The sequence below is a fragment of the Mytilus edulis genome, chromosome 6, assembly GCF_963676685.1.
Source record: "Mytilus edulis chromosome 6, xbMytEdul2.2, whole genome shotgun sequence".
In the NCBI taxonomy this organism is placed as follows: domain Eukaryota; kingdom Metazoa; phylum Mollusca; class Bivalvia; order Mytilida; family Mytilidae; genus Mytilus; species Mytilus edulis.
In genome coordinates this window covers 13,053,758-13,065,573 of record NC_092349.1, presented here as the reverse complement: position 1 = coordinate 13,065,573, position 11,816 = coordinate 13,053,758, and the positions used below count along the sequence as shown (strand labels likewise).

Below are 11,816 nucleotides of genomic sequence, written 5' to 3'. Positions count from 1 at the left end.
GTCAAGCAACAATCACTTTTAAATTGTGACGTCAAATAATTTAAATTATGATGTAAAAGTTTACGGGAACCTGTGTGATTTTACGTAATGGCGGACAAATTTGCATAAAAGTGTAAATACGTCTATTAAAACTCAGTATTTTCAACATAAATATAGTCACAATTAATTCGAACAGATTTTTTTTTTAACTGAAATTGTCTTGTCCGTAGACATTACCACAATATATTTGTATCCAATTTCCTTGAGTTCAGCCTAATTTGATAGGTAAAATGTATCATGTTATTTTTTCAAGAGAACACATTCAACTATGTCAAAATTGAGTTTTAATAATAGTTTGATTGTTTTAAACAGTCAGATATATGGATTTCAGTTAAAGGAATGTGTCTTCATTTTGGCTTAATCAATAAATTATTGAGATATGTAAAGAATTATGGATACATTTTTATATTTTCCAAAATTTAAAAAACAAAGCTTAAAATTTAATTGGTAACTGTTAATCTTAACCTCAACAATCATCTTTGAAAGCATTTAATTGAATATCAATAAAATGTCTTGTCCGTAGACATTATCAAAATATATTTGTTTCCATTTTCCTCGAAGTTAAGCATCATTTGATAGATAAACCTGATAAAATGTATGTTTTTTTTCTCAAGAGAACACTTTCAGCTATATCAAAATTAGGTTTTAATAATGCATTTCATTAAATATGAATACAATGTCTTGTCCGTAGACAAAACATATAAATTGTATTGCTAAGTTTGATTGTTTATTGTAAGAATATGCATCAAGTTATTTTAATGTTCTATACACCAAAAGAAAGGGTTTTTTTTAAGTTTTGTTATTTATAGATAAGTTTAGATACAGTTTTATCAGATAAGATTAATGATCAAAGAAAGCTACAGTTGTTTGAAATAACTGTGAGTTAAATATGTTCTTGTCATTTTTTTTAATTAAAATGTTTGATATTCGAAAATTCTAAACATATTTTGTTGTCTTTGTCATTGACCAAAAATCTGACACTGGTGACCATGTCTTGTAGGCAACCATTAAAGAAAATTATACAGTTTTTAAACACCATTTATTTAATAAAAATATTAAATATTTCTTCCAAAAACTGCATGTAATTATATAAATACTTCCAGTGTTAGCCTAACGATGACAATTTTTCATAATTTAAACCATTTTTGAACCAAAATATCAAAAGAGTTTTTCCCTGAGGTGATACTCATTTTTGACTTCATGTGAAACACAAAATGCACATCTGATTGTGGCTAGGCCGAAAGTATATCAACTTCTGTTTTCTTTTACTTATCCGGATTCTTCAAGTTAACCGAGACCGATTTCTTTGATAAAAATTTGATATCTTTGTTAACTTCCTGTTTTGAAAATCCAACACAAATTCATCATTCTAAAACCTGGTTTCCACAATTAACTTAATATTGTGAGTTTACAAACCCTACGCCAAAGTAGCTATGGAAAGGATATCTTTTGGGTGCTACTGAGTTGGAGTATCCTGAGTAACCCCCATACAAAACTCTTTATAACGTATCAGTCGAACGGCAAAAATCTCAAATGTTGTTTCAGTAAACTTAATCATATATATATATATATATATATATATATAATACTGGTGAAAACAATATAGATAAATGTTTAAAAAAAAAACCAGGAAAAATATAGCTACATAGAGGGGGTGCTCCCACTCACAAGAACCCAACGGGTATCCTGCCTACAAATACAGATCTATGATCCAGATTCCTGTTAGAAAAAGGTGCATGAAGCCGAACAGCTTGAACTTAAAGAGTGGTATCAGGTCTATTTGCACCAAATAAACTTGAGCACCCTACATGTTCTCCCAAGAAGTCTGTTTGCACCCTACACGTTTGCGCCCAATTTTGTTTAACTTTCAGTTGAATTATTAGACATAATATACATGTAATACATGTAGTATAATTAAAACTGTTTTTTTTTTAAGTAATATTTAATTTCAAAGCGAAAATATTAACTCAACTATTGCATCAAACTAATTACTCATTGCATTTTCCTATATTTTTAATTTGTATATACAAATTGAATGTATATATATATATATCATGTATATATCTAGTCCAAATAATTATGACGTCTTGAAAGGCTATTATAATTTTTTTCTTTGACGCCTTACTTCAGCCTTTCAAGACGTCATAATTGTTTGGACTAGTATATATCAATATATGTCTTGTTGTACATGTTGTTAGTGTCTTCTGTGACATAATTTTCAATTTGTCACTAACATGACTAAATGGCATAAATGGTAGAAGTAGAAGTCATTTCTGGTTGGAATTCAATCACGTGAGTACCATAAGCAGAATTGTCACAAAAGGTATACATTTTTGTAACTACTTTTTGTAATCTTTTGTAATGGAAGGACATGTTGTGCCCTATATCATGTATATCATGTATATAGTTATAAAAAATACAATGACATTTGAAGGAAATGTTGTGCCCTATATCATGTATATCATGTATATAGTTATAAAAAATACTATGACATAAAAACACATTATTGTTAAAAATCTCATTCCTCATTTCCTTCTTGTTTATGTGATTTTGAAAAAGTACATTTAAAAAAAGATAATTTAGATTTATTTTTCTGATTTCAGTTATGTAAACTACACAATCATTGCCTGTACAGAATTTGAACATCTTTAAAAGATTACTCAGCTTAGTCTCAGTGATGTGAAGTATTTAACAATGACAAGCCAGATGTATGGTTTGGTATAGATACATGTAGCTGCCAGTCAGCCTAACAACTGAAACAACAGAGATGTAAATCCTTAAATGCAAGACTTATGTGAATGAAGGTTATTGGAGGTTTATAGTACAATGTAGTACTAGTACTTTATTTTATTTAGTCAAATGCTAACACATGAAGCCAGTCAAGATTTCAGCCTGTTAAAATTCAATGTCAATTTAGCTACCTCATTTTAAATATTATATGTGCCATATGGACTTAGCATAATCTTCTCAAAGAGTAGACATTCTAATATACATACTGGTCTTTTATTTTTGTAGTTTTATAAAGCTTTTAATATGAATGTGAGGCCCATTGTGTTTATTGTTGTCGTTGTATGCTGTACGGTTGCAGGATGGATTATTGGACACCATACACTTATTCGAGTGAATAATGAAAATGGTCAATCCGAAAATGGACAAGTGACGGAAAAGACCAGCTCTGTTGAACAAAAGAAAATGTTGAAACAGGGAGATAACTCTATACAAAATCAAACATCTACCATAATGGGAGGTAACTTAAATGAAAATCAAATATCTACTTTAAAGGGAGGTAACTTAAATCAAAATCAACAGATCTCTGTAAAACAAAATAAAAAATCTTCTGGAAATAATGGAAATTCCTTGATGAACACTGTTGTAAATAATGATAAGATTATTAACAGTATTAAAAACAGTGAGGGAAGAAAAACAAATAAAAAGCCTTTTTTTATATCAGCTGTAAAAGCTAAAATGCAGCCTAATGCCAAAAACATTCAACAAGCAATAAGAAAAGCTAAGCCTGTTGTCACAGATGTAAATGTAAACAATGGTTTAAAAGTGTACTCTCATAATGGAAATGATTGGACTCCTGATAATGGCATTTGTCAAACAAAAGATCACTTCATAAAAGCTTCATTGATAAATTCCTGGGGTAATACACCAATTTATATTCATAGTCCACTTGATGACAAATGGGTCAGTGGGGACCTGATGAAAAGTGGACATTGGGAAGGAGAATTAGTGAATCTAGTGTCGCGACTTCTCCAACAAGATAATGATTTACAGTTTGTAGACTTGGGAGCTAACATTGGAGTGTTTGCGTTGTCTATAGCAAAACTGGGAAGGAGTGTGATAGCAGTTGAACCATTGTCGATTAATTTACAGAGATTATGTAAGTCTGTGGAATCTGGTGTTTCATCGGATGGCAAGCCATTTTCTGATAAAATCACTATTATACACAATGCTTTATCAGATACTCGTGAAAAAGTTGAGCTTGGTAAAGATTTTCAAAATGTAGGCGGAACATACGTCTTGAAAGATAGTAATGAGAGAAAAGTTCAGGGTAGTACAATTACTGGAAAATACAAAGATGTTGTTATGACAGCCAAATTGGATGACATCCTTCAACTTCCAAATTTCGATTTTAAAAAAGTAATTCTAAAAATTGACGTTGAAGGATATGAAACAAAAGTTTTTAATGGTGGAAACAAATTTTTCGATACTGTAGATGTTAAAGCTGTTCTTATGGAATGGCGCTGGCACGAAGGAGCTCAAGATTTACAACAGCTGTTGGATTTCTTTTTGAAACGGAATTATAAAGCATACAATCCCAAAGCTAATCCACTAATTCAACTTAAACCAGAAAATGCTCAGAGATGGCCAGGAGATGTTTTGTGGAAAAAGTAAATTGTACGATGGGGAGGCATGTTGTATTTTGATGGCATTATTTGTGTGCAGCATATATATATACTGAAATCTTATTAATTCATCTAGCTTGTTTTGTTCATTGTTCAACATTCTAGTCGTAAATGCACACTTACTCTTAAACTGACAAGTTTATTCTAATGAAGGGAATTTCAAAAAGCCTTGACAATTTATATACATTCCAGTTCCAAATGAAAGCTTCAAAGCCTATTGATTTTTTTGGACTATTCAGTTTTGAAAAAGAGAAATTCAGTAAAAAAGTTTAATTTAATATGGGGTAGGGATATATTCTCCATGTAGCTTATATTATATGACATTTTTTTTCCTAATCTTATTTATTTTCCAAAATTCCAAATACTACCATGACTACTGCAGCAGTTTTATTTTATTTTTATAAAAACATGCTGTAACTTTTTCTTTCTCTCTACAATTTAATCATAATTACTTTATATAATATTTTCAACTTTCCTATGCAAAATACCTTTCCAGAAGAGAGACAACTCTTGCACTTAAAAGACATAGAGGACATGTAGGAGGCAAGATTTGCCAATAATGAAGATAGAAAATGATTTATTATAGAAATATAAGAGTTTTACCTTGCAATGACTGTATTTCAGGTTAAAAAAAACCAAAGTACACCAAACATTGCCAAATCATTTCAACAATTTTAAAGCTATTACTTTCCTTAAAATATGTCATTGTGTATTGGCATTGTTCATTTTTTTATGTATTAAATAATTGTTGTTCATTGCTGTTGATCAACATCATTAGATGACAATTTGTTTACACACAAAAAGTATTGATGTTTGGAAAGAGAGCATACATCTTTATATTAGACATGTTAGAAGAATTAGCATGGTTGATCATGATTAGGAAGTTATTTATTTTCTATGTTGATTTTTAACATGCAGTTTACACAAATTTACTTATTGAAATAATTCTGTAAGCTCAGGTTGTATGTATTATTTTTGAAATAATGTTAAATTTAATGTTAAATGATGTACAAATGTACTGTTTTTGTTTAGTACATTCTTGGATATTTATTTTGTACACTTGACATGTTTGATTGATGAGTTGTTTTTTGCTACTAGTCTAGATTTTGTACTGTTGATTCAGCACAAATATGAATTGAATTTTAAGACTTCTATTATTTTCAATTTTGATTTTTGTCCTCAAGTGCCCTTTGTCTACATTATGTACATGTTCATTTGTATGAATTGGAAGTAGTTGTATTAATTATTGTCTGTTTATATTGAAAAGTATTAACTTTTGCAATACTGTTTTATGCTAAGCTTGTGTCTGGCCAAAGTTTTCTGGATGTGCTTATATTTTCATTTAACATGTTTAACAAGATAATGTTTAAGGTATACATGTAACCCACTGTACACCAAATTGCTGTACTTGTACATGTAAAAAAAGCTTTAAAAATTTTGTACTTAAAATTATTTTGACATAACTCTCTTTTGCTATACATGTACATACATACATGAAATTCATACATTGACATATATATGTCTAGCTTTTACCTATTATTCAAGAATTACGTCATTTTCATATACAAAATCAAATCAAATATATATTTTATTGATATACAATCAAAAGTCCTTCCTATTTGGAATGCCAACATATTCTGTGTTGTTCAGATAATAAGACCCTCAAAATGTTGAAGTTTTTAAGTTGGATTTTATTAGCGTCATAACTAATTCAAAATAGAGGGCATGGCTCCCAACAGTCATTTTAGTGCATACACCTGCTCTTATAGTTCTTTTGTAAGCGATAAATTTGTCCTTGTAAAATATGTCCGGGCGGACCCAAATTCCTAGTATAAAATGTCCATGGTTACAAATTTTACTAGTAAATATAGTCTGATGTTAGTAAATTTTGTCCCCAGACTAATTTACCTAGGAATATAGGTCCATGTCATTAATAATCCTAGGTAAAAATGTCCATGTTGATAAAATGTAAGTAACCAGACTAACTTTCCTAGGAAATCATGTCCGTGTTATTAATATTAATAGGGCAAAATGTTCATGATTTTTATAATTTTAATTAAGGTTTAAAACTTAATTTTAACCAAACTAACTTTTTCCAGTACCTTTCATGTTTGATTTTGTTAAAGAGTTATGTAATAATATATGAAAAAAATACGTACCCAGACAAATTTTCCTAGGAAATCATGTCCATGATTTTTATAATTTTAATTAAGGTTTAAAACTTATTTTTAACCAAACTAACTTTTTCCAGTACCTTTCATGTTTGATTTTGTTAAAGAGTTATGTAATATTATATGAAAAAAATATGTACCCAGACAAATTTTCCTAGGAAATCATGTCCATGATTTTATAATTTTAATTAAGGTTTAAAACTTATTTTTAACCAAACTAACTTTTTCCAGTACCTTTCATGTTTGATTTTGTTAAAGAGTTATGTAATATTATATGAAAAAAATATGTACCCAGACAAATTTTCCTAGGAAATCATGTCCATGTTATAATTATTCCTAGATAAAAACATCCATATCATTTAATTTCAAAGGTTTATTTACATAAATGGTTTTAATATTGTTTTAGAGTTATGTATTAATATTTTTTAAAGTTATATCCCCAGACTAATTTTCCTAGGAAATCATGTTAATGTCATTATTATTCCTCGATAAAGACACCCATAATAATTATGTTTAAAGGTTAATTAACATGGCTTGTCTTGTTTTAATATTGTTTTAGAATTGTGTATTGATATTATGAAGAAAAAAAAATTTCCCCAGACTAATATTTCTAGGAAATCATGTCCATGTTCTTATTATTCCTAGGTAGAAACGTCCATGTTTGTTATTTTTAAGTGTTGTTTTGATATTGTTATAGAGTTATGTATTTAGATTTAAAATAAAATATTTCCTAAGACTAATTTTCCTAGGAAATTTGGTCCACTTTCTTTATGTTAATTGGAAATTATTATCAAAACTTTCAATTCTTAACTAAGATGGGGTTGTTTATTCAATATTTTCATCATAACATTGTTTCTAGCAGAGATTTTTGTTTTTAAGATAATCAATATTTAAATCACCAGTCATGATTCTATTATAGTTTTATATAGAACTGAAGCTCACTTAGTACCCTTCACATTGCATGATAATGAACTCATACAAGAAAATTTCAAAAATTATGTGAACTCTTTTAACAAGTTCAATATAAATAATACACTTGTTTCAAAGTAAATCATTCAACAAAATGGAACAAGATGAATTCGACGACATCTTTCTGTACCTCAAAGAGAACAAGTACGTTGATGGTAAAAATGATAGTGAAAAACGGATTTTAAGAAGAAAAACAAAGAACTTTTTGTTAGGAAGCCATGACAATTTATATTACACCAAAGACAGTAGAAAGAAGCAAGTTGTTACCAAAGAAAGATTAAAATCTGTATTGAGATTATGCCATGTAGATTGTGGTTCACACTTAGGACGTGACAAAACATACCATAAAGTGAAAGAAAGGTAAGAATAAATAATATGTATCAGTATATTTTACGATTACAGCTAATTTCCTAATGCATGTAGAACAAAACTTTGGTTACCTTGCTTGCTTTGTATATTGTACAATCATTATGATAACACCCAATGAAATTCAAATATGATATATACAGGTTAAATTATGCCTATATGAGTCAATCTTATTTACAAAGCTTGTATAAACAATTATATTAACAAAGCAAGCAAGCCAACCAAAGTTTTACATTGCAAGCATTAGGAAATCAGCTGTAATTGAATAGAAAATAATTATTGTACATCTTGCAAAATATGTTGTCTGCCAAAATATTCAATTAGACTTATTAACGTTATTGATGCAGCAATCAAACAACATTTTTCAAAATCAAAATCACATTATTATCTTGAATACAACGCTAGAGCCAACAAATAGAATCTATGGATAGATAAATAGATAATCAATATTAAAATAACCACGATCACGTCCTCATTTTGTTGATTCACTAACGAATTTATATGACCTTCATCCTAGTTGGTCTCTCGTCCAGAACATGCATGCAATATTTGCCACTGGACATTAAGCAACCAACAATCAATCATTTATAGTTGATCTCTATTACAAGACGTTCATAGTTTATTCGTTATCAATTTGTTGTTATTATGGATACAAGTATATGCATGAAATATTTGCCACTGGATAATATGCATCCAATACCTCACTATATTATAGTTATTCATCTTGTTCATAATGAAAGTTTTATTTACTATAAATGGTATAATTTTTGTAGGTATTTCTGGAATACAATAACTAAGGATGTCGGAGATTATTTAAAGTGCTGTGAGGAGTGTCAAAGGAACAACAAGAAAACAAAGACATCTGTCTCAGAAATGACACCAGTACCAGTACCAGAAAGAGTTTGGGAGAAAATAGGAATTGACCTTATTGGGCCGTTTCTCAACTCTAAGAAAAAACCATTATCAGCCAATGGTTATCGGTAAGTTATTATTAATATTTAAAAATTGTGTATTTATCGTAAAATGTTGTGTATAAAAAAACTTAAGGTCTGATTACGTACGCATTTGAACCCAACTGGTTGCTAAATTTGAATTATTATGGGACTATCTCATTTTCATTATTGATTAACCCGTCCAAAAAAAAAATCACACTCATGTTTTTCTATGGTACATATTGACTCTTTAAGACACAAAATAAACGTAGAAAAATAAATTATTATTTTGGAATTAAACCTCTACATGTGACTATGGTCCAATATCTTGAATATTATAAATACATTGATAGATTCAATATCTATAATTATAAAACAATGTTCAAAAAAATTAACGGTACCAATTTTCTTGCACCAGATGCGCATTTCGACAATACATGTTAACAATATAAATAAGTTTCATTTATTATACGTTGGACCTCAATAAGGACCAATTTTAGAAAGGTGCACAAAATACCTAATCTAACTACATTGTTAAATTAAGGATGTACTTAGGAGACCTAAGGTTAAATTAAGTAAATCAGGAATTCAAAATTGATACTTTAAGCTGGAAGATCATTAGTTATAGATCAAAATAAGCTAAATAATATTTATAGGTCATGAAGCACCTTTTCGAGATAAAAATTTATGAAATATGGCGGGATTGGGCTGACTTGAACTTTTACCTTATATTTGAATTGGTATTATTAATTTGAGTCTTAAATCAAATATAGAAAATAAATAATTTGCTTAAATTTTGTCAGATGACCTTTTATGAGATATAAAGTTTTATGTTAAAAGATAAATAGGTGTAATGGGAAAACCATTTTGCCTTGTATCGTATGGAAAACCACTGAGGACATTTGCCACTTATTCCAAAACCTCTCCGCCAAAGTACATAAAATTAAGAATGGAAATGGGGATTGTGTCAAAGAGACAACAACCCAACCGTAAAAAAAAACAACAGCAGAAGGTCACCAACAGGTCTTCAATGTAGCGAGAAATTCCCGCACCCGGAGGCGTCCTTCAGCTGGCCCCTAAACAAATATATACCAGTTAAGTGATAATGAACGCCATACTAATTTCCAAATTGTACACAAGAAACTAAAATTAAAATAATACAAGACTAACAAAGGCCAGAGGCTCTTGACTTGGGACAGGCGCAAAAATGCGGCGGGGTTAAACATGTTTGTGAGATCTCAACCCTCCCCCTATACCTCTGGCCAATGTAGAAAAGTAAACGCATAACAATACGCACATTAAAATTCAGTTCAAGAGAAGTCCTAGTACATACATTAGTACATGAAAGAAATTCAAGAACATAAGACTTTAAAGTGTACTCTTTGAAATTGATCACAAAATAAATAATTTATAATCCTTGTAAAAGACTTTCTCGTTTCGCAAACGGTTTGAAACGTAATTATTCTTTAGAATTAAATCAGAAGTTTGGTTGTCTTTGATGTTCATATTGTTATTACTGAATTATTCTTCCTCTTTTTCTTCTTTTTTTGTCGTTTTAAAGACGAACATGAAGAAAGGCTCTCCCAAACCTTCTTAGATTTACTTTGGGTTTCAGAAAATATTAAACTGTAATGTGTTTGGGAGCTATTAATCTTTCCTTTGTGTATTGGGGTTTACTTTCATGTATTTTGAGGGGACTCAAGAAGGTAGGGGTTTTCTATAGAAAAATATAGATTTTTTTTTAAAGTTCAAGAGACTCCCCATCCCCTTCTTTTTACAAATTTTTAAACGCTAGGGATACCCAACCGCAACCATATACATATTAATGCATTGGTCAATTAAACAAATAAAAAGAAATATAGGGGAAGTCCCGGAGGGTCAACATCGTCTCCTCCTGACAAAATATGAATTCTTTATTAAACAATCAAATCCCCATTAAGTTTTCTGGTATTTGCGTCCGTTCGATCGTCCGTTTGTTTGTCCCTTTTCTGGTGCAATTTTTTGGTCGAGGTAGTTATTGATGATGTTGAAGTCCAATCAAGTTGAAACTAAAATACATGTTACCTATCTTATGATCTTTCTTATTTTGATTCCAAATTAGAGATTTTACCCAATTGTCACGGTCCAAAGAACATAGATAATAATATTGCGGATGGGGCATCCTTGTACTGTGAGAGGCATTATTGTTAGTATTTTTCTCTTTTAAATTCCATTACATTTTTCATTGTGCATGGGGCCTATTATAGCTTACTATGCGATATGGCCTTTTTCTCATTGTTAAGGGCCGTAAGGAGACCTATAGTTGTTAATTTCTGTGATATTTTGGTCTCTTGTAGAGTTGTATTATTGGCAATCATACTGCATCTTTTTTATTTTTGCACGATGTTCGACCAACATGGGAATGACGAACTATGAGTGCTTGATTCGGTAGACTTAAAATAATTTCTTGTTTTTGATGCAACATTACCTGTGGCTAAGTATAGCTATATACTTTATATACTTAAACATATAAGTTTCCTTCAAATATGTTTTTATTGATTTTTTCTTACTTTTGTAGGTATGTATTAACCTGTGTAGACTATACATCAAAATGGCCTGAAGCTTTCCCTATATATTCAAAATCCACAGCTGAAGTTGGAAGCAAGTTATATAGTACAATTTGCAGGTTTGGGGTCATGAGAGAAATTGTATCTGACCAAGGTGGAGAATTTAATAGCAAATTAATAACATATATTTGTGATACACTAAAAATTAAGCACATTACCACCTCTCCGTACCACCCACAAGCTAACGGAATGGTGGAAAAGTTTAACCAGACCTTGAAGGGAATGATTAACAAGACAATTTTAGATAACTCCCAAGATTGGGATCAACATATTGAAAAATGTCTGTTTAATTACAGAACATCCTACCATCATTCAACCAAA

General features: G+C 29.9%; 1 protein-coding gene across 2 annotated transcripts; it reads left to right on the top strand.

Moving 5' to 3' along the window:
• Window positions 1–1,347: 1,347 nt before the first annotated feature.
• LOC139527162 (uncharacterized) lies at window positions 1,348–6,227 on the top strand. 2 transcript variants are annotated; one of them, XM_071322458.1, is made up of 3 exons: window positions 1,348–1,441; window positions 2,643–3,286; window positions 3,326–6,227. In XM_071322458.1, exons 2-3 carry the CDS (start codon window positions 3,073–3,075, stop codon window positions 4,438–4,440), a joined length of 1,329 nt encoding a protein of 442 aa, XP_071178559.1. In that variant the 5' UTR covers window positions 1,348–1,441; window positions 2,643–3,072; the 3' UTR covers window positions 4,441–6,227. The 2 variants fall into 2 exon arrangements, with proteins under 2 accessions (XP_071178559.1, XP_071178558.1); XM_071322457.1 differs by having other exon boundaries at window positions 1,362–1,441; window positions 2,643–6,227.
• Window positions 6,228–11,816: the final 5,589 nt, after the last annotated feature.

What these genes read in the sequence shown, in the direction of transcription:
- LOC139527162 (XM_071322457.1), top strand. Translation starts at nt 3,073, where the DNA reads ATGAATGTGAGGCCCATTGTGTTTATTGTTGTCGTTGTATGCTGTACG.